Source organism: Penicillium digitatum, chromosome 5 (genome assembly GCF_016767815.1).
Source record: "Penicillium digitatum chromosome 5, complete sequence".
NCBI classification, from domain to species: Eukaryota; Fungi; Ascomycota; class Eurotiomycetes; order Eurotiales; family Aspergillaceae; genus Penicillium; species Penicillium digitatum.
The window spans coordinates 1,178,246-1,200,668 of record NC_089388.1 but is presented as its reverse complement, the minus strand read 5'-3'; the positions used below and the strand labels follow the sequence as shown (position 1 = coordinate 1,200,668).

Sequence of the window (22,423 nt, the reverse complement as noted above, 5' to 3'; positions counted from 1 at the left end):
GGATGATCCCCGGTTGAAACCAAAGATAAACAGTAGAACATCCACGGGGCGTATCCGGATGCGGGTTAAGTCACAGCCCGTGCGGGGGCGATAAAATGTACCCCAAGCCAATCAAGATGACTAAAGGTCGAGAAGATGACCCAAAGTGACCCAAAGTGACCCAAAGTGACCTAAAGTCACCGAAAGTAACCAACTGAACTGCGTCATAATTCCTTGGTATGGCTGTGGTGCTAATCTGGCGGAGGCAAATCTCTGCCCTTTTAAGATCTCAGCTTTACTTCCACGTTTCACTCGACCTTTCTTTAATAGACGTTCGTATATCTCTTTAGCTGAATACTCCTTTTGATTTTTGATTTTTCTTTTTTTTACACTTCACCTTCTGAACGTTCGGTTTCTCCGTGAACCTTTGTACTGGACGGAAATTCCACTCTAGAGACCTCAGCGTCTTTGAACATTTGCTCTTGCCATTGCACCGTCAACTTTTCAACATCCAAAGCAACAAGATCATTGCCCACGCGATCGAATCCCAGACCCTCGCAATATAGCCCGGCATCCCAATCTTTTGTAGCAGATCCACCCCCGGATTTTCCGCCGATCCACCCCAACATTTCCAATACCCCAATTCCAGAATCTCAAACGGATAAGCGACATTAGCCCTTCCAGTGTCGTTCGAACACACCATCACCCATACTGTATAACCCACTAAATACGACAGACAGGAATGCAAACACAATGGCTATCCTAAGCGACATGGACAAAGAAACGAGCGGTAGTGTATTGGAAACACTCGGGCTCAAAAACGAGGGCCCTCGTGATGTACAAGAAGGTGTGATGGCTGAAAATGCCGACAACCTTCAACGTCATCTTGGCAATCGGCAGATCCAGCTGATCGCCATTGGCGGTTCCATCGGAACGGCCTTGTTCGTGAGCATCGGCTCGGGTCTTCATCATGGGGGACCTGGCAGTTTGTTTATTGCCTTTACCGTTCAATGTATCTTCCTGGCCATGGTGAATAACTGCCTTGCTGAAATGACCACTGCCTTCCCTGTCAGTGGTGGTTTCATTCGCTTGGCTGGAAAATGGGTCGACGACGCTCTTGGTTTCATGGTCGGCTGGAACTTTTTGTCCGTGTTCTTTTCGGGGTCACCGAAATCCTGCCCGCTATCTTTGCTAACACTCCTTTTAGCTTCTATGAGGCCCTTTTGATTCCTTTTGAGATCTCGGCTTTCACACTTGTCTTGTCTTTCTGGAGTGAGAAGGTTACTGAACCTGGGCCAGTTGCAGGTATCTGCCTTGGTGTCATCCTGGTCTATGGGTGAGAGCTTCTTCTGCCCATCTCGGTTATTTGTGTGTCCTTGAAGGTTTATCCAAATACTGATTCTTGCCTAGCTTCCTTAACGTCTTAGCCGTCAAAGCTTATGGTGAAGCTGAATTCTGGCTGTCGGGTGGAAAGGTCATTCTGATCTTCTCCCTGTTCTTTTTCACCTTCATCACCATGGTTGGTGGAAACCCGGCCCATGACGCCTATGGCTTCCGCCATTGGAACAATCCCGGGTCTTTCATGGAGTATCTGGATACCGGAGCGCTTGGTCGCTTTGAAGGATTCCTTGGATCTCTTTGGTCGGCTTGCTTTGCCGTCGTCGGCCCTGAGTACATCTCCATTGTTGCCGCTGAAGCAAAGCGTCCCCGCATTTATATCAAGAATGCGTTCAAGACAGTCTACATTCGATTCTGTCTCTTTTTTATCGGCGGCGCCTTGGCTGTGGGTATCGTCTGTGCCGCTAATGATCCCCAGCTGGTGGCGGTTGTGACGAGTGGTTCTTCTGGTTCCGCTTCGGCATCGCCATATGTCATTGGCATGCGAAACTTGGGCATTTCAATTTTCCCTTCGATCATTAATGCGTCAGTGCTATCAAAACGAAACGTGCATCCTTGAAGGACCAAAGACTGACCATTCTTCTTTTTAAGTCTTCTGCTGACTTCGATTTTCTCGGCTGGCAACACCTACACTTACTGCGCTATCCGTACTCTGTACGGCTTGGCACTAGAAGGAAGAGCCCCAAGAGTTCTCACTCGAACCACGCGCAACGGGGTGCCGATCTATTGCTTCGCAGTCGTGATGATCTTCCCTATGCTTTCCTTTTTGCAATGCTCCAGTAGCTCATCCGTCGTCATCACATGGTTCGCCAACCTTGTCACTGCCGGAGGTGAGGAATCATCGAATTTACCACTAGGCCCCATTACCACACTGACAACATACCCCAGGGCTCATTAATTACATCGTTATCAGCCTGACGTACATTTTCTTCCACCGCGCTTGCAAAGCGCAAGGGTTTGACCGCAGATCGTTGTCCTATTTTGGATATCTTCAACCCTACTGCGCATATATTGCATTTGTTTGGATGATCGTTGTGACAATCGTGTACGGCTACACTTCATACAAGCCTTGGTCAGTGTCCACCTTCTGGTCCAACTACACCATGCAGATTGTCATCCCTCCTCTTTTCCTCATCTGGAAAATCATCAAGAAAACCAAGTTCGTTAAGGCTCATGAAGCCGACCTGGTCTGGGAACGACCCCTGATCGACGCCTACGAGGATAGCTTCCTTGAACCCCCTACTGGCTTCTGGAGAGAAATGTTGCAGATGGTTGGCATTGGGCGTACCAAGGGCAGCGACGATAAGCGATCGCTTTCAGTCTCTCAGTCTCGAGATTCGGCTGAGGGTAATTCGGCGTGAATTTAACTACGATCAGTGTTTTATTAAATCCACGTGTATGTTTAGGGATATAGCTACTGTAAAGGTGTCGGCATTTTGGGTTTTCGGCACGAATGGGGCTCTCTTGACGAAGGAACTTTACTTCCTGTTGGAGATTTGTGAATATGATGCCAACCAATTTTGTTTCTTTCACAGAAATTTAGATGTAGGTCTCATCATTCCTTGCATTAGATTCTGGTCACAGACCATGTAAGAACATCTGGAAGCGATAGGAGGTGGATAGGTGGAATTTAATTAATGTGGATTGATTGCAATTGAGAATCGCACATAAACCTATCCATATACCTGTCGAGTTGGGCGTTTGGAAAGTCACAAATCTCAAGAAGAACTAAGCCGAACAACTATCTACAGCAGATCAAGTTTACCTGCCGGCCTGAGATGTCCATTTGTCTCTTTAGCGTGATGTTAGTCTGAGGTGCGGAAAGAGGTGGCGCCGATCCAGTCTATCACTGGAAATCGGGAACCATGTAGGCTTGGTCATACTCTTTGCCACGAACCGCGGTGTCTTCTTGTCTTCTGAGTCCGGTTAAGTGAAAGGGATTGCCGTTGATGAGAAACTTTGACAGTGCGCACACTGGTGGCTCCGCTGTAGGCGTCGACCTCTGTAATCTCGATCTTTCGAGGTGGGCTTTGTCTCAAGGGTAAGCTCACTCTTGACACGAATTGGGAGGCAAAGCTTCTATCTAGTGGCGACAAACTCGGTGATATCGGCTTCGAAAGGTGTGTGTAATTGCCGATGTCCTCAGCGAGCAGATGGTCGTTCACATAGAGACGACCCTGATGGGCGGCAGATTCAGCTTGTACAAAATGCCGCTTCTTAAACTAACCCTGGAAACGAAAACATTGCACTGGTAGTGCATCCTTCTGATATGGTCGTGTCTGTCCCGATTAATGAAGATATCGTTGTACGACGTTGGGCTGCCTCCAATATTCGTTGGTGATGACCTACAAATTCACGCAGCCCAAATACCGTTGAACTGGCGACAATCTTTAGTTTCTGCCTCTCTCAAGATCCTGTTCGGATGTGCTGATTTTGTTGTCCAGAAGCATATGACCATTTGAGTACTGGTCGTCGAAACCTGGTACTCGATGGGTTGCCACCTGGCGACAAATCGGTGATCTTCGCCTCAGCGTCGCACGATTCCGGATGAAGCAAGTCTTATCGCGAGATACTCAAGATTGGAAGCGGTCAACAGCTGTGATAAGACATTGTGCATGACGCGAATCTCAGTCCCCACATTCGATGCCACGAGGTCGCAAACTTCAAGCTTGTGGACCGACGCTGGTGGATCCGCACGGGATGCCAGACACCTGAGATTCTGTCCAGTCTCAGATAGAGTCTAGAGCACCGAGATAATGGTATGTGCCATGAAAGTAGAAGCAGGACCTCGGACTATTGTACAACAACCTTTCGACCGACCAAAAAAAAATTAAAAGCAGAAAGGAACCAAGATTTTGATCGGCAAAGCTAGGCTAAATAAAGTTAGAGCGGGGCTCCCGAAGACGCGGAAGTCCGTCCGCGAGCCACACGGGGACCAGGCAAGTGGGGCGGAACCTTCGCGGGAGACTGCCGTTCCAAGGTCTGTTGTCAGTTGTGAATCAGTCCTTTGAAAATACTGAATTTCATACCGTTCTGTAACAACTCATTATTTTATGATCACCCGAGCCCCCATTACAGAAGTTCATTAATACCGCCGTTTACCACTACTCTAGCCCGGAGTCAATCCCTAAACGTTTTGACCAAACAAAGAGTATTTCCCCAAAACCCCCTGCTTATAATGTGTTTGAGTTTTTGAAGCAGCTGAAGCAGGAGCCTAGTTTATAAGAGTCAGTCACAAGTTCTACGCTGCTGTGGGTAGACTCAAACTTATCAATCATTCCTGTTGCGTTGGCATCGATGGTGTGAACCATAACACCGTAGGTCGCACCATCAAGGTAGAAGATTCCGAAAAGGATCGTTTCCCAGTGCATCAGGTAGACAACCTTATGTGATAGTGTGTGTCTTTCCAGTAGTGGCTATTGCTGTTCCGCCACATGAGGTCAGACGCATGACCAGAGGGGCGAAGCCAAGGGACCAGTGAGAGGGCATTCAAGGGGGCTGAACCCCCAATTGTGCCACAGCCCGTGATAAAAACACCGCCAATGAGAAACAACTTGATGACAGAGACAAACCAGTCCTCTAGGGCTAGATAAGAAATCAACCAACATAAGAATCACATTGATGCATGCAAATATTATTTCATTAATTTCTGTTCGTTTTCACAGATTTAGCACAAATGTAACAAAAGCAAAGACTCAACGAAAACCACGGACTGAATCAAAAGAGCGACACACGCCAAGCAGCACAACAGAACAACAAAGTGATCAAAGATGAGGAGGTCCTTCCAGCGCAAACAACATTCCGGCAAAGGAATGTCAGGTTTTTAGGTCCCTCAAGGAACTCCAGCTGCTGGTGGCGGGAACCCCATTTTCCCTCCCACTGCGGCTAACCAACCACCCCGTGGAGGGACAGATGTTCCTGGTGTCAAAGGGGTTTGCACAATTGCAGGATGATGTCCCGGGTTTGTAGCAAGGTTCAGGTTTGGGATGGGAAGTTCATGGCTGGTGGTTGAGGCATATAAACGACTGGAGTGATCAGGCACGCTGGCCACGAATAACAAATTTTTCAAAAATGGGCCATCTAGTCGGGGGACACCATTGGGTGACCAGTCTCCTGGGAAAAGGTGGCATAGGCTTCTAGTCCAAGGGGTCATTCTTTCACGGTTTCCATCGAGGATCGTGACTTCAAGTTCAATCTCTTCCATGATTATGTTGCCACTAGCAGTGCTAGACGTTATCATGCTGACGACCGGTACTCTAGGCCCAACAGCTGTCCCAAAAGGCCCAAGAAGCATTTTAAGATCTCCTTGATAGATGGTCATCGTACTGCACCCAGTATCGTTGATAAAGTCCAACTCGGCAAACCATGCCAGTCCTGGAAGACGGAGTGCTAAAGACAACTAGACGAAATAGTGAGAAAACCTTAGAAGAAGGTTGAGTCATCAGTGTAGATCTTACGCTAGTTAGCCTTCTGTTGAGTGGCTCTGGAAATAATGTGACCAGTGAGTACAAGCCCTCATTTTCAGGGCCACAGATCTGACAACAATTAGTGAATCGCTTTAGAAATTCCGAGGAAATTCATTACCCCTTCTGTCCAAAAGCTTTTGTAACCCTCATAGTGGGAATTGATCGCTTCAAATTCATCCCAGTCAAATCTTCTTGGTTGGGAAATCTGGACTCCCTTCGACCAATAAGTAACAAGACCAGCCTTCCAATCAAGCTTGCCCGACTTGTATGCTTCCAAAAGAGCCTCAACATTTGGAAGCTGCTCGCGTTCATCGGTATAACACACCAGATCTGCCTTTATGGCATCTAATGAATGCACCCGTTGAATTGCATCCCAGCTGAGCTCTTCAGACCCGGGGAACCTCATCTGGCTACAGTATCACAAGGTTAGAACCGACGTAGAAGCAGTATCAACATAGCTGACTTACTCAAGTTTGAGCTTTGCAGCTGTGTAATTCTTCAATCTTTGCTCAAAAACCTGAGGCATGATGTTTTCAGCAATTCTCTCGTAGCATCTTTCGATATGGCCGTCGAGGTCACTGTTAAATTCTATTTAGCATTTTCGTTGCACAAAAATTTGGATTCAATCTCGTCTCACTCAATTCTAAGATCATCCTCATTCATATGCCAGCCGCGGGGAAGTTGAGCTGGGTCGGTAAGGGGCTCACTTCCTGTCCGTTTGGCCCATGGTCTGCTTTTAATTGGCCTTGGTTGTGGTTTAGGTGGCATCCAAGTGTCAACGTAGGATTTTTCAAGGTCTACGTCCTCTATCTAGAGCTTTCTGCGTGGGGTTGGATCTGTTGGTGAGCCCTTAGAGTATTGGTGTGATAATTGCTGAATGCGAGTACTACGTCGAAAGTTGTATCGAGCTGACATGTTGAAGATGATACGCCTTAGATGTTAAAGCCTTGTGAATTCAAAATGCCTCGACATGAACGCAAAAGCGAGTAGGGCGTCACATATGTATGAAGGAATAGAACTAAGCTAATTGTGAAAATAAAGAAAGCCTCGTAGACACTGAGAGAAAAGATAATTTGACATCGAGTGAGTTCTAGCTCAAGGATCCCAAGACACGGTATAGCAAAAACAAAGAAGATATAGTTGGATGAATTAGCTGTAAGCCACAAGGCTGGATTTATTATAACTGTACGTTTTTCTCTTTGCCTTTTTAAACCACTTTCTTTATTGTCGAGAAACTAAAACAAATTTCAGCAAAGCTTTGATGCTAAACTGTGAGATGCTCTCCCTACATCAAAGAACAAAAGAACAAAAGAACAAAAGAACCTAGGAGCCAGCATAGGATCAGAGAAAGAAAGGTCGAGAAAGAAGACAAGTCTAGACTGGCGGAGCAAGCAAAGGACGGACTGACTATCGTTCTATTTTTAACAACTATCAAACTGGCTTTTAATTGAAAGTTTCTGGTCCTGGTAGAGAAGATTTCGTTTCAAAATTTAATAGCATTGATAGAAATTTGGATGGATTCTTTGTCTTAAAAAAGGGTGAAAATAAAATCCAGTAGGCTAATCTGGCTGCTACTCATGACTATTTACTTAAGAGCATTTAACAGCTAGGCTGAAAGATCATAATGCCAAACAGAATGTCTGTTTATCTCTGTAGTGGCCTATAGAATATCTGTTAGGGGCCACAAACTCCTTCCCGAGATCAACCGTGGAAGTCACTTTCCTCAATGTCCCTCTGAATGTGATGCCAAGGATTCCAAGTGCTTTAAATGCATTTGATGGAATTTTCTCCCTTCGGTCTACACGGTTAACGAGATCCTATGTCATTTTCCGCAAAGGCAAAAAAACGCACGCCTCGTAGCCGACAGACTTCAAACTGTGGTATCAGATGCATCCTTTCCCTCAAAAATTTTTTGGCAATTCATATTCGCTATCAAGGAAATTAGACGCAACTGTCGTGACCACACAGATTTCCGAGCTACCTGATAATTCCACCTCACAGCGTAAGCGAGACATTATGAAAAAGCTTGATGCACCCTGTTGAAGACGTCCAGTAGTCTATATTGAAGAGTAGAGGACCAAAAATCCAGGCAAAGAGTCAGCAGCCTGCTGGATTGAATGATTCTAGTAGTTATACCACTTTTATATGTAGCGAGAAGTGCGCCGGTCCCCTTCGATCCCTTCCCGTGAGCTCTATTCAAGGGTATATTTAAACGGTGACTGCGCACAAATCCTGGGTACCAAATTTTTCAAATCTGATAACAAAATCTACCAGCATCTCAGTAGAATAAATATGGCGCCATCTATTGCCCAAGCTCCTGCTGCCAAAGTCATTGTTCCTACAAAGGCCGCTCCTGGAATAACTGAGACCAAAGCTAGAGTGAGAGGAATTATTGACGAGGAGGGGGGGTATACGACTGCTAGTGTAGGTCAGGGCTAGAGCTTTGAGTCTCTCCGTACATAATTGGACCTAATAAGGATGCAGTATCCAAACTACCTGGAAAAAACAACTCTTTTTGCCCAGATTCAATTTTTGTTCTATCTCGCCAACCAAGGGCCTACAGGCTCTCAAAATTAGTTCAAATTCTTTCTAACTTCCGGCTCTATCTTTTGATCCTATTTTATAGGAATTGAAGGATGGCTGTCGCCGGTGGTGGAAGAAAACCAAATTCGCCCCCTGAAACAGAGTTTTCAAAGGCACCCCCCAAGAAACCACGGAACCACTTTAGTACCATGGAGGAGCTCGCTCAGAGTGCTAGAGAGGTGCTGAACACAATGGAAAATGACGGAAGAGGTGAGATATATATTATCAACTTTGTGAAATCCGTCGAGCAATACGCACTGAACTCCCTGAAGGGGGACAAACCGCAGGTTCAGGTCATGGAAAAGGTGCAACAGGCACTCAACCGACTCGACCAGCGTATGGATAGCATCGAAAAAGCTACGACGGCGATCAAAGCAACAGCAACGACACCGTCCACACAAACAAGCAATTCGAACGACTCGGCAGCCTTCTGGGCACGGCTCCAGAAATGGGGACAAGGGACCGGCTCCGGCCCCCCCCCATCTCTCCCGACAAGCAATGGATCATCCTCGATCGGAGTTTCGCCAGCTGAGCTCCGCGAAGATCGAGAGATTATCGTCAAGATTCGTGACAGCGACACCCGCGAAACCCTCCGCCGGCGGACACCAAGGGAGATCGTCGAGCAGGCTGAGAGGACACGGGAGCAAGCCGCCCGGAGGAAAGCCAGTGCCCCCCTTGGTGGTGGCTGCCACTTCTTAGCGGCGAAGGTTCTCCCCTCTGGGGATGTGAAGATGACGGCGAATAGCGCTTCCGGTGCGGAGTTGCTACGAAAGCATGCTGACGGCTGGTTGAAATCATTCGGCCCAGCAGCACATGTTAGGAAGCCGACATGGGGGGTAGTAGCGCGCGGTATCGATACGAAGACGATGCTGTTGACACAGGAGTCGATGGCGGGGATGGCGAAGGAGCTGGTACGCCAAAACAGCCACTCATGGGGTGATACCCAGGTTGAAATCCTCCACCTTGGCTGGCTAGTAAAACCTGGCAAGCGTCGTGAAGGCTCTATCATCATTGAATTCACCGACCCGGTGGTTGCAAACCAGGCGATCACGCAGGGTACGCTCTGGCAGCACCAAGTGCACCAGACTACCCGCTTCTGCCGAGAAGGCCGTTCGAAATTATGCCTGAAATGTCAGAAACCAGGACATGTACACTCACAGTGTCTAAACGAATACCAGTGCGGCCACTGTGCGAAGCAACACCCGACCTGGGAGTGTGCTAAGCAAGGGGACGTCGAAGTGAAATGCGCCAATTGTGGCGGAGGCCATAGGCCAACGAGCGACGCATGCGAAGTAAGAACAGCAGCGAAAGAAGGGGCAAGACTAGCACTGGCTAACAGCCCTCTATTCCATCGTGTGCCACTCCACTTCCGGCAAAGGGAGACTACGAAGGGTAGTACCACTACCTCCCAGTCCCAACAGGGACTCGATACCCCAATCCACGCGCCGCAGCAAACTGCACAGCGCACGACGATATATCGGGCAGCACCTACATCGAATCGGACGGTGATCGCATCGCATCCGACAGAGAACGCACCTCATCCGACAGAGAACGCATCGCATCCGACAAAAGAAATTCGGAGGATGTATACAAAGGTTGGGGTGGAGAAGCCCCAACGAAGAAAGGAGCCCAGCCATGTGATGCGAACTAGATCGAGAACGTCGGAGGATGACGATCTACCTATCATACCAGAGGAGCTCGCTGAAACTGCCTCAGCAGTAAGCCAGTCGGCTCGCTCTTTGAGGTCACAGAACCAAGAGACTATGCAGTTCATGACAGATCCGGAGAAACAGCTCCAGACGTCATATAAGAAGAGGAGGATGACAGCACCAGCTGATGATATGGCGGAGGACTACGTTATGGATGAACAACCCCGAACGACTCGGCGATACCAACTGGTACGACACAAAGTTGCTGAAATCGACGAAGATGCGGAAGAGGAGTTCCATGATGCGTCGGAGCACAGTGATGATCCAGGAACAGACACCAACAACACCACCACATCTCAATGAATTACTTCCAAATAATTCAATACAATGCACACAACGCCCATCCAGTCATGGCCTCATTTCTGTCAGACAAAGCAGTCCAGAAAGCGGATGTGATTGCGGTTCAGGAACCCTGGATCAACTCTCAATCAACAACAACCCACTACCCAAACAAGGCCACCCACCAACTAGTCTTCCCGAAGGAGTTGGAAGGTGAACGAGCCAGGGTCTGTCTGTTCGTGTCGAAACGGATCGATCCAGGTTCCTGGTCATGCAAGACGGTGTCGAAAGGATACCAGCTGCTGAAACTGCGGAGGAACCATCTAGATGGGTGGACAGACCTCTTTATGCATAACATATATAACAACGACGATGGTGAAACGGTGGAAAAGCTCAATAGAGAGCTTGCCCAGAGACCATACGCAGAACATATCCTGATCGGGGACATGAACCTACACCACCCAACGTGGAGTGGAATAGGTTCCAAAGCGAAAGCGACCGCAGCAGCAGAGAGACTTTTAGATATCGCGGGGATTCATAATCTGTCACTGACGACAGAGACTGGATCACCGACATGGCGAAGAAACGAGCAGGCATCGGTCCTAGATCTCACCTTTGTCAGTAACACACTAGCAGAGAGGGTGGTTGAATGCCAGGTCGGTACCGATCATGGGTCGGATCACTACCCAGTAGTGACAACAATCGACATCGGTACCCCGCCATACGAACCACCAAAGAGGAGAAACTGGAAGGCCACAGACGACAAGAAGCTGATAGAATTCATCGAGCGACAACTCACCAACACCACCACCAACACGAATAATACCACCACCACCAATACCACCACCAACCCCCAAAACCTCACAACAGCCGACGATGTGGAGGCTGAGTGCCAAGCATTCATCCAAATCATCAACGACGCAGTCGATATCTCTACACCATGGGCGATCCCTTCGCAGTGGGCAAATCCCAGCTTCACACCAGAGTGTCAGGAAGCAGTCAAAGAAGTTCGACAGCTCCGCCGTCGACACGAACGGACAGGGGACCCTTACGACAAAGAGCTATACAAAGCAGCACGAAACCGGAAGACCCGGCTGATCAAGATCGCGCTCCGTCGATACCACCGCCGTAAGGTACAGGAGGTTATCGAGGAGGGTCCTGGCGGTATGTGGAGGATGAGCAAATGGGCAAGAAATCGGCAGGGGGCATATGACCAGGGGGTCACGCCGTCAATCAAGATACCAGGGGGACTAGCCGAGACAGTCGAAGAGAAAGCAGCTGCTTTCCAGCAAGCTTTCTTCCCAGTACCGCCACCGGCAGATCTCTCTGACATCGATTCGAAGGTGATCAACCATGATCCGACGGAGATCAATCGAGGGCCAATCCGCTTCCCAGAGATCACACACCAAGAGATCAAACAGGCAGTCAAAGCATCGCCACCAGACAAAGCGCCAGGAGAGGACGGCCTTCCGAACTCCCTATGGCATAAGCTTATTGAGATACCGACAGTACTCGACACCATCTCTCGAATTTACAACGCGTGCATACGGCTTGGTACCAACCCAACACACTTCCAGAAATCGATTACAGTGGTACTACGTAAGGCTGGTAAGCGTGACTACCAGCTTGCGAAGTCATACCGGCCAGTTGCGCTTCTTAATACACTCGGCAAGTTCCTCGAGGCAGTGGTTGCCCGACGAATTAGCTACGCAGTGGAAACATACAAATTGCTTCCGGATACCCATTTCGGCGGGAGGAAGGGAATCTCAGTCGACCATGCTATCCAGTCGATCATCGGCCGGATACGAAGAGCTTGGGGGAAAGGCAAGATAGCAAGCATGCTACTACTTGATGTATCCGGAGCGTACGATAACGTTTCTCACGAAAGGTTACTCTACAACCTCCGCAAAAGGGGACTCGGTCAGCTCGCACCTTGGGTGAAAGCATTCCTTACATCCCGAAGTACTAGAATCCGTATACCAGAAGGGGTGTCAGAGAGTATCCCAACACCAACTGGTATCCCACAGGGGTCACCTCTCTCTCCAATCCTTTACCTAATCTACAATGCAGATCTGGTAGAGGGCTGTGAGGGTGTGAAGACAAGTGGATGGGTAGACGACGTTGCCTTCATTGTCATCGGGAAGGATGAGCATGAAACCATCTCAAAGCTGCAAAAGGCATGCCAATATGCCGACGCCTGGGCAGCTAGGCATGCCTCGGTGTTCGATCCTAAGAAGTATGCCCTTATCCACTTCGTTAACCCGGAATCTGGGGGGGAAGAGCACACACCACTAGTACTGCAGGGCACCACAGTACAGGCCACCACAACAGCGGAGCGGTACCTCGGGGTCTGGCTAGACCCAGGGTTAACTTTCCAGCACCACCGGCAGCAAATGCTTGCTAAGGCCGGCGTCAGTTTACAAGCACTAAGAGGACTGACTGGCTCCACATGGGGAGCATCTCTCTCCGCTATGCGTGCTATCTACCAAGCAGTGATGATCCCACAGATGCTCTTCGGAGCAGCTGCCTGGCACTCACCGCTGACCAGCACACTAAGAGAACGAAGCTACGTGAAACAATTTGCAAACATCCAGTCAAGGGCAGCCTGTTTAATGAGCGGTGCCTTCAAAACAACTGCTAGGGAGGCACTGGATATTGAACTGCATTTGCTACCTATGCAGCAGCAGCTTGACCGGCTAGTCCAGTTGGCTGCTATTCGTATACGTACAGGCCCGGCATACGCAGTGCCGAAAACAATGCTAGTGGAGAGAGGACACATGCAAAAGCAAAGGGGGGGGTATACACCGATGGAGGCCCAAACCTGGAAGAAGGGTGGCTGCCTCACTACACCCTTGGGGCCATTGGCGAGTACTTGGGAGAGCAGGAAGGCATACATCCAGGCACCATGGACCAAGCCACCAAGGGTATACATTGAGGAGAGAGAGCGAGCAATAAACACACACAAGCGAACCACCGAACAACTCTATGCACCAGCAAGGCTCTATACCGATGGGAGCGGGTATCAAGGCGGCATTGGGGCCGCAGTGTACCCGGCATACCCATACAGGCGGAATGAAGCCAGGCTGTGTAATATGGGGACCGACGACGACGCCACTGTGTACGCTGCCGAGCTACGTGCTATCGAGATGGCATTGGAAGTCATCAAAGAAAGGTTCAATGATGACAACGAATGGCGGGACTGTCTGGCTAAGAGTGGAGTGGTCATCTTTACAGATAACCAGGCGACGCTCAGAGCCATCCAAAACCCACGAATGCCATCTGGCCAGGTATATCTTGAAGGATGTCTCCGGCTGTTGGAATGGTGCAATGATAAAATCCAGGTGGAACTACGCTGGGTCCCCGCACATGAAGGCATTCCGGGGAATGAGGCTGCAGACATGTATGCAAAAGAAGCAGCTACCACCACCGAGACCAACATTCATGATACCAATGCCAATGCCAACACCAATGCCAACACCAATGACAACACCAATGTCAACACCAATGTCAACCACAACCGATCTATCCGGCTTGCCGCCGCAGCGAGCAAGAGTGTGAAGCGAGAATCGACGATCGCGTGGGAGAAGGCATGGACAAAGGGAGGATCAAAGAGGACAGCGAGGAGGACGAGGAGGATGATCGAGGTGCCAAGCAAGTCAAATTTGACTTATTGGAAGGGCCTGCGGAAAGCGACAACATCAGTTTTGATCCAACTCCGCACAGGTATCATCGGACTTGCTGAATATCTGTCCAAAATCAAGCGAAGCGACTCACCGCGCTGTCAATGTGACCTGGGAAACCAGAGTGTGAAGCATGTCTTGCTGGAGTGCCCGCTTCTGAAGGAACTGCGGTCGGAGATGGTGGAGGAATTGTTTATGGAGGGGGTGTCGACAACGCTTGGAGAACAAGCAATGTTGACAGAAGTGAAGGCAGCGCCGATCGTGGCGAAGTTCATGATCGCATCGGGACTCTTGGGACAGTTTCAGTCAGTGGACTCGGTCGCCATGGGTAAGGAGCAGGGGGAGGAGGATTCAAAACCGAAACCAACCCAAGACACTGCGAATGTTGGAGAAACAGGGAACACATCACAGTGGCCGGGCGCCAGGTCCGCCGAGGTCACCTCACACCAACGCACATGGAGAACAACGCACGCTGCCGATGAAGACGAAGAAGCATGGCGCCATGACCCGAACCTATTCGTGTTCGACCTGCCGGAGTGATGCAGCAAGTAGACCTGGCAGTCCTGGGGATACAGGGACTCGGTGACTCGGGGAGCTGGATGAAGAAGTGGAGGTAGAGAAGTGAAGAAGTGGAAGGTGCATTGCAGAGAAAGAAGGGGACACTCTGCGCCCGCGGGGACTACGGGAAACCATCTACACCGGGCAGATGGATTGACTTTCTTTACATTTCTTTTGTCTTGTTTGCATTACGCCGGCCGGTTTGTGGCCTTACTTTTCAGGTGGCAGGACCTCGAGAAATCGAGTCCTGCTCACAGGGTGGATCTGCATACTGGGAATGCACCACCATTTATCGTCGGGAGCGGGCTCTGGGACGCAACCCCCGCATAGCAGCATGTATGTAAAGCGAGCTAAATCGGGTCAATGAATTCATCATCATCATCATCATCCAAACTACCTGCCTGTATTCGACTATGGCGAGAAATACCCGCCTCTTGAACCGTTCACTCACGTCGAGCACAGAAAAGATGCCGATCCCTTCTTTAAAAACCTGCTCATTGAGGGTTCTAAGATCCAAAAATTGACTCCAACCACCGGCTCCGAGATTACAGGCGTTCAGTTAAGCAAGCCAACTGCTGCTGGAAAGGACCAGCTCGCTCTACTTGTCGCCCAACGCAAAGTTGTTGCCTTCAGAGACCAAGATCTTGCGGATCTACCAATCCGAGAGGCCCTCTATTTTGGAGGCCAGTTCGGCCGCCATCATATTTACCCAACTAGCGGAGCTCCAGAGGGCTATTCTGAGAATCATCTCGTTCACCGTAACAACAGTGCGTGGGAACTTGATGAGTATCTCGCTGAAAAGAACAGCAGTATCTCATGGCACTCTGATGTCACATATGAGCAGCAGCCACCGGGAACCACGTTCCTATATATCCTTGATAGCCCTGAAGTGGGTGGGGATACTGCTTTCGTCAACCAAGTTGAGGCCTATAACCGGCTTTCGCCTGCGCTCAAGGAGCGTCTACATGGGTTAAAAGCTGTAAACTACGGCTTTGACAAGGTTGAGCTTAGTCTGCAACGTGGTGGGGTGGATAGACGGGAGCCAGTGAAGAACGAGCATCCTCTCGTTGGAACTCATCCAGTGGCTGGCGAGAAAGCACTTTTTGTCAACGGTGGATGTAAGGGTCCTCCCATGTCCTTTGGAAAGAGATTTAAGGCTAACACTAAGACTAGTCACTCGCAGTATCGTCGGACTCAAAAAGGAGGAGAGCGATGCGCTTCTGGGTTTCCCACTGGCTCACGTGGGTCGCGGCATTAACTATCAAGCTCGTATTCGTTGGGCTCCAAAGACTGTCGATGTTTGGGATGTGAGTATAATCTTGAAAAACTGATCAGTAGTCCAAAGAACTAAATTGTGGGCAAAATAGAACCGTGTCACGGCTTATTCTGCGATTGTTGACTGGACGACTGGTGATCGTCGCCACTTGGCGCGCATTACCCCACAGGCTGAGCGCCCGTACGAGACACCATTCATTCCAGAGGATGGTGATACTCCGGCCTGAGCTTCTTTGAATAGGTACTCAAATCCTTCGAGAGAACATATGAGTTATGCTGTTTAACGACAACTGGCTTCATCGCCAGAAGCCCAAGATATTCGAAATTGCGGATATAGTGCGAATCATCTACAATAAAGAAAGTCTGAGTTAAATCGGGATTGTAGTATATCCGAAGAAGAACCGTATCAAAACCTCTTGCTGACGCCATATCTTGATATCTATTAAATGCACGGTTCCAAGATTGCAGCCAAAACCCCGATTTGAGCCACAACAGTGCACTTTCTGACTCACTTCCTGAGCCTGCTTGTGAAGTTCTTGTCATCTCAATTATTCCTTGCGATCGTGAGGTTTGAACCGACCTTTGTTGAGAACTGTCACGTAGATAAATTCGATTCTTTTAGGTAGTCACCAGGCTTTAATCGATTCACTATGAGCCACTCTGTTAATTCCATGGAAGTACGAGCTATTTCTAATAATAAAAAGTTTCTCAGATTCTCCCGTAGCTCTAAACCTTTAACGAGCGAAACGGAAGTCAACTCTAGACAAAATCATCAGTATGTAGGCACTGGTAGTGGTTACAACCTACAGCGCTAACGCACCTCTTGTTTGTCAAAACCGGGTTTCCATGCAAGTAAAGCCCTCTTTGCTCGCTTGTCATAGCATCCCACTCTGTGGAGTTTTTCCTGTAAATTGGTTAGCATGTTCCATATACATGCGAGATTTGAATTTCTACCTGTTCCACCAGTCTTAGTAGAACTTGGCGAGAAAAAAAAGGAACCCACTGACGACAGCCAGTGCAATAAGAACTTTGTTCCCCTTCCAGTAGTAAGGTGCATCTTTGGTTTGGTATATTTGCTCAACATTGTTAGCATCCCAAATGGTGACAAAGTTTCCAGGCTGTTGCAAGTGGAAACACAAGCACTGGAACTGAAATTAGCACCGGCAATGCCGCTGAGTTGTACAGACATATTATACAAGGCAGAGGCAACAGTACGAGTCCGCACAGATCCGGAATTCCTTGAAGTTAATGCCACTACAACAGGATGAATACTCGGCCCACCAACAAGAAGCGTAAGTATGGCCCAACGGGGCCAGGGCATGCTTTGCTCAGGAAGCAACTCTAGTGAAATCAGCAGGACGAGATTCCATGCTTTCACTCCCACGCCCCAGAGCAGGCGCTGATCTGTACGCTCTGCAACCCAGGTGATAGCTATCGAGGTGCTGACCGCGATGACGGCAGATGGAATCGTCAGCAAATTGGTCTGAAACGTTGTGAACCCCTGGGATCGCAATTGTAGGGTGAGGTAACTTGCCACTGGAGTGGTGGGTATCATCTAGATTAGACCGATAGCATAAATGGGCCACATGTGGTAGTCCTTGATTGACTCCCAAAAGCGTCGCGGGGTGACTGCTTGTCGGTTGTGCATACTCCCCTTACTGGGATCGTCCCGAATAACGCGTTTCACGATGATCTTCTCTTCATGCCCTGTAAACCAACCGTCCTTTCCGCGTAAACCTCCCTTGGTTTGCACGGGGGATGCTGGCATCCAAAAATACGCGATAATTCCAATCACGCCAGTTATGAGACCCTCGTAAGCAAATAGATATCTCCAGGCACCGCCACCGCTTGCATTGGTGATATGCAGGAAGCCAAAGGCTAGGAATGAGCCAACGATTCCAGCGATGGTGTCAGAGATCCAGAAACAGGTCAGTCTTTTCGGCAGCTCACTGGATTTGTAGAAGAAAGACAAGAAGAGAGTTGTATCAGGTATGCTGTTAAACGCGATTAGCCCCATGTTCAGATTTTTTAAAATGCAAATACTCACAAGCCGCCTTCTAGAAATCCCAGAGGAGCCCGACAGGCCAAAAAGGCCTGGCAAGCCGCGATCAGACTCCAAGCAACAATTTGAACGGGAATCCAACGGTCTGGGCCCACTCTCTTAGAGAGTAACTGGGAGGGCATCTCAGCCAGCAAGAAGCAGACTAGAAAAATCGTCTGACCCAAGTTATAATCTTTGCTGGTCATCTTAAGATCCGTCAAAAGCGTACTTGCTAGTGCCCAGCTGATGTTTCCTCGATCCAACTGCAATGCGAAAAAGCCCACACAGGCAAACGTGCAGACACGAGCGTCAATCTATCCAAATTGGTTATTTCTCTATCGAGTCGTGACAGCGCACAGGGAACTGACCGTCCTGACAACTTTCTTCTCTTCTTGTTCCGTCCATTGGAAATTAGGATCCCAACGATGGAGTCCCTCATAGCTATCTATGGGCCGGTAGAAGTGATGGCCCTCCCTAGCCTCGAATTTGCCTTCGGTTTTGTATATTTTGCTCTTTTGCCACTCTTCATCCGAGCCATGTGCACTGCTGGCAGAAATCTGCGCTCTCTTTGTTTCTCCCGAAGGCATCTTTCGTGATTGCAGGAGCAGACCAAGGTGCAGCCTTGTCAAAAACGATTGAGAGGATCATTATCATATCGTTTACTTAGGTCTTTATGTTTGTGGAGGAAGTACGTGCCGTCGCAAAGGTCGTCACGCAATTCTGCCCTGCGAAGAGTTGTCATGTTGTGCCCGTAGACGTGAATGAGACAATTGCAAGATCAGAGACCGAGTTCTGGCTTTTAAGGCTAGCGACAGCGATAGTTCCATAATCCTTTGTCAATGAGTGGGTTTTATTTGTAGGGTGTTGCTCAAGCATCTCGGGTCAGCTCCAGACGCGGGGTCCAAGCGATTTGCATGATTCGGATATTAAGATACGCCATTCGGGCTAATGTCTTGTGATTGAACTTCTCTCTTGCTATTGGCTGTTCTAAATGGCTTTAATCTCGTCGCTTGATGCTGATCTCGTTTTGAGATTCATCTTTCAGTACAGCCATTGCGTGATGCGTGAAGGCCCAAACTAACCTTTTACTTGCTGGCGGAAGTCTAGATGCTTCAAGTACGTGAGCTTTGCTTCAAAAGTCTGACCTGGTTCATCAAGGATTTCTTCAAATCGAATCCCTAGCTGGTGCTCAGGCTTCCTAATATCGGCTTTCGAGGACTGAACCCAAGTTGAGTAGAGAGGCCATTCTACAATGCGAAAAAAGTCACCCTCGCATCACAAGGAAGAAAAAGTTCTCAAAATCTGGAAACATCAATGGATGAAGTAAAAACGGCAGTAGCGATAAGACAGTTAGTTCAAGGTAAATTGATAACCATTGTGGATACATCGAGGATTCATTCACTGCAAACTTGCTGTCAAAATCAGGGGTTTGACGGATAACACACGCTTGAAGGCAGTGAAAAGAGGGTATCTGTTCTTTGCACATTTTCTGGTTGGGCCGCATTTAACAAGCCTTTGTTTGGAACCCATATGGAAAATGTGGTCTCTACTTCGAAACAGGACACCAGTCAATGTGTCCCATTTGATTGTTTCCCCACCACGATGGAAATGGATGAGATGGTCCCCCCGCTCCGTACACCGCGAAAGAGAGAATGAAGACAACCAAGAGACTGCCGGCGTCGAAGGCTCCCGCAATAATGTATGAGTAATCCTTAAAAAGGCGTGGGTGGTAATTCCGAAGGTAGGCCTGGGTGAACAAGCCACACAGTAGCCCACTGAGAATAGTGCAGGTCTGTGGCTGATTTGAGATACTACCAGCATACTGGATGAACTGTGGCAGGTTGATTTCCGAAAGCTCAAGCCGTCCGATCTTGGGAACAAACTAGAGGTAGGGTCAGCGCCAGCTGGATCAACAATCTTGAACTGCGTCAGACCGGCTCACCTGATAAAGAATCCGATGGAAAATCACCGCAGCGGCACCAACAGCTAGGGCAATAGGAATCATCTCGTACTTGGCACCGAGTTTGTACAAGTAGGGAGATAGGGCCCAAGAGGCCGCCTTCGTGTTGAAAGCTTGCATGGTCGCACCACTCCAGGAAGAATTTCCATTGCCCTCGGCAAGAAGATCTCGATTGGATGAGATAATGGAAGACAAGATGGCATAGTTGATGAATCCACCAAGCACAATGCCATACATTTGGGTCCAGAGCATAGTCCTGGGCGGTATCTTCAGGTATTCGGCAAACTTGAGATCAGTTGACACAGAGACCGAAGACATGACAACATTATGCGACCAAGCAGCGAAGTACATATTGCCAATTGGGCGCCCGGGAAGCATGAGACCAGCCAGCATTTTCGACAGGTTGTTGGTGGCAATGCCGTTGCCGAAGCGGGCGAAAAGGATGACACTCTGGAATACAATATTGGTTAGAATCATGATAAGGCTGTGTATTTGAGGATACCCACAAAAGGTGAAATAAACATTCCAAGTGCCAGCGAGACAATGTACGCCCAGACCGGAAGAGTGATATTCTCTTTGATTACCACGATAAGTCCTAGGACAAAGCTGATGATGAGGATGCCAGCAAAGCACCACCATGGCGTATCCTTGTAGTGCCTGACCATGTGGGTGTGATGTGGATCATCATGCTTGCCTTCTCTTGCGCGTTGATACACTCTCCAAATACCCTTGCCCCAGAAAAGGATGCAGTGCAGAATCAGAGCGCCAATCTAGAAATCACTCAGTATCTGCCTTTAGAATAGAGCTTCACACTTACTGCAGCATTGGCTGTAAACAAACCAAATGCAAAGGACCCTGTTAACTGAGGTATCCCATTTTTTTCGATAACAGATTTTTCAAGCAAGCCACCGGGAAACGCCTCTCTCACGGGGTATATTGTGCCATTGGCCGTAAGAAGGTTGGTCGCCATAAAAGGCAGTGATCTCGCACCCCACCCATTTCCAAAGTATATGCCAATCATCACAATGGCGCAGATTCCAGTTCCCACTAAGGTATGAAGTATCAACTTGAGAGGAATTGCGGTTGAAGACGATGTGATCTGTGTTGGGCAACCTCTTCGGTTAATACGTAGCATCACCGAAGCGTCATATTGCAACTCACATATTGCCAGTCAAAGGACAGAGAGAAGAGACCAAGGCCCTCATTAGCAGTGGCACCACCAAAGAGGTTGGTGAGTATGGCACCCTTGGTGCCAGTTGCTTTCTGCGAAGCCAGGCACTACGAGGTTGCAGTCAAGTCAGGTACGGTACAATGAGTGTTACTTGAGGGTAGAACAAACCGGAATGGAGACAGAGTTGAGCCACGGAAAGATATATGCAGGAAGGATCTCATAAAGAGACATGCCTGTGAAAGCATACCAGAAGTATTTCAGTGGCTTTGAGTTCTCAACTTGGTCCCAGTGAAGCTCCTGAAGAGTTTTCACCACGGGCAGCTGACTCCAGTAGACAGCCTCAACATCCCAGACAGCAAAGGCCCGCATGAATCCACAGAGGCCACAGCCAAAGAGGCCGATGGAGATGATTCCCAGGATGACTGTTGTGGCACTCAACTGAAGATCGTAGAACAGCTTTTGTGCCGCAAACACACTAGTCGCATCCGTGACATACCCGGCTGCCGTGGCAGTGACCACAGAGATCGAATGCTCTTTAAGGCCGAACGGTCCAGGATTGATAAACTTGATGGCTGTGATCCACCAAGGGAGCTTTCCCTGCACATCTCTTTCTCTCCATCTTGCCTCGAACTTATCGCCGCGGGGAAGCAGTTTGGCCCAGGCGTTGCCTATGAAGTAGGAAACCAGAACGAGGAAAACACCGGAAATGTTTACTTGGGTTGGTTTGAACTAGGAACGTATTGGTTAGCCATTCTGTGGAAATGCAGCGATATACGAAATGGAAATTTCCTAACAGTGTAAATCTGGGTCATGACAGCGAGGAAGGCGGCAAGACCGGAGCCCAGAATCGCAGCGCGAAATGTCAAAGTACGATCAAAGTCATCTCGCATAGGCAAAAGATGAGTAGCCACATCGGCTCCAGTGACAATTATGACATCTGCGGAGTCCCGGTCAGTTTCACCAAACCGCTCGTTGCCACTCGTTTGAGCCTTATCCTTTGTCAGCCCCGTGACAGACGTCTTCTCGTCGATCGGCTCTGTAGTTGATACCGTGATCTCAACATCCTCTGTAGGTTGATCTGGCATGATTCGGATATGAGATGGCGATCGAAACTTGATGAACTTTGACCCGTTTCTGCCGTTTTGAATGGTCCAACACAATCGAGATTACGAAGAAAGGGAAAAGAGGGAGATGGCAAACACAGTTTATAAGGAGACCGTAAATTCTGAGATGGCTCAATCGAGGCACTAGGAGCACAGAGAGCACAGAGTTCGTTGCTCTTTCCTCCGGAATCGCCCCTTCTCCCATTGCGGGCTCAGGTGAT

General features: G+C 48.8%; 7 protein-coding genes across 7 annotated transcripts; 4 read left to right on the top strand and 3 right to left on the bottom strand.

Annotated features, from left to right (window-relative positions):
- Positions 1 to 732: 732 nt before the first annotated feature.
- Pdw03_1632 (Amino acid/polyamine transporter I) lies at positions 733 to 2,738 on the top strand (the record flags this gene model as incomplete). The annotated part of the gene is made up of 5 exons (XM_014683108.1): positions 733 to 1,124; positions 1,187 to 1,315; positions 1,390 to 1,902; positions 1,969 to 2,207; positions 2,266 to 2,738. The coding sequence occupies 5 exons, from the start codon at positions 733 to 735 to the stop codon at positions 2,736 to 2,738; spliced, it is 1,746 nt and encodes a 581-aa protein (XP_014538594.1).
- Positions 2,739 to 5,209: 2,471 nt separating this feature from the next.
- On the bottom strand, positions 5,210 to 6,506 carry Pdw03_1631 (uncharacterized protein; the record flags this gene model as incomplete). Its single annotated transcript, XM_014683109.2, has 5 exons — positions 5,210 to 5,776; positions 5,835 to 5,912; positions 5,962 to 6,253; positions 6,311 to 6,421; positions 6,481 to 6,506. 5 exons carry the CDS (start codon positions 6,504 to 6,506, stop codon positions 5,210 to 5,212), a joined length of 1,074 nt encoding a protein of 357 aa, XP_014538595.2.
- Positions 6,507 to 8,479: 1,973 nt separating this feature from the next.
- On the top strand, positions 8,480 to 10,438 carry Pdw03_1630 (Reverse transcriptase, putative; the record flags this gene model as incomplete). Its single annotated transcript, XM_066099959.1, has 1 exon — positions 8,480 to 10,438. One exon carries the CDS (start codon positions 8,480 to 8,482, stop codon positions 10,436 to 10,438), a length of 1,959 nt encoding a protein of 652 aa, XP_065957686.1.
- Positions 10,439 to 12,807: 2,369 nt separating this feature from the next.
- Positions 12,808 to 14,634, top strand: Pdw03_1629 (Reverse transcriptase, putative; the record flags this gene model as incomplete). Its single annotated transcript, XM_066099958.1, has 1 exon — positions 12,808 to 14,634. The coding sequence occupies one exon, from the start codon at positions 12,808 to 12,810 to the stop codon at positions 14,632 to 14,634; it is 1,827 nt and encodes a 608-aa protein (XP_065957685.1).
- Positions 14,635 to 14,929: 295 nt separating this feature from the next.
- On the top strand, positions 14,930 to 16,154 carry Pdw03_1628 (Alpha-ketoglutarate-dependent taurine dioxygenase; the record flags this gene model as incomplete). Its single annotated transcript, XM_066099957.1, has 4 exons — positions 14,930 to 14,988; positions 15,115 to 15,770; positions 15,826 to 15,959; positions 16,020 to 16,154. The coding sequence occupies 4 exons, from the start codon at positions 14,930 to 14,932 to the stop codon at positions 16,152 to 16,154; spliced, it is 984 nt and encodes a 327-aa protein (XP_065957684.1).
- A 1,328-nt stretch (positions 16,155 to 17,482) lies between these two features.
- On the bottom strand, positions 17,483 to 18,555 carry Pdw03_1627 (Major facilitator superfamily domain, general substrate transporter; the record flags this gene model as incomplete). Its single annotated transcript, XM_014683111.2, has 3 exons — positions 17,483 to 17,921; positions 17,975 to 18,282; positions 18,337 to 18,555. 3 exons carry the CDS (start codon positions 18,553 to 18,555, stop codon positions 17,483 to 17,485), a joined length of 966 nt encoding a protein of 321 aa, XP_014538597.2.
- A 959-nt stretch (positions 18,556 to 19,514) lies between these two features.
- Pdw03_1626 (Oligopeptide transporter OPT superfamily) lies at positions 19,515 to 22,184 on the bottom strand (the record flags this gene model as incomplete). The annotated part of the gene is made up of 7 exons (XM_014683113.1): positions 19,515 to 19,850; positions 19,911 to 20,378; positions 20,435 to 20,698; positions 20,746 to 21,027; positions 21,090 to 21,206; positions 21,268 to 21,828; positions 21,894 to 22,184. 7 exons carry the CDS (start codon positions 22,182 to 22,184, stop codon positions 19,515 to 19,517), a joined length of 2,319 nt encoding a protein of 772 aa, XP_014538599.1.
- Positions 22,185 to 22,423: the final 239 nt, after the last annotated feature.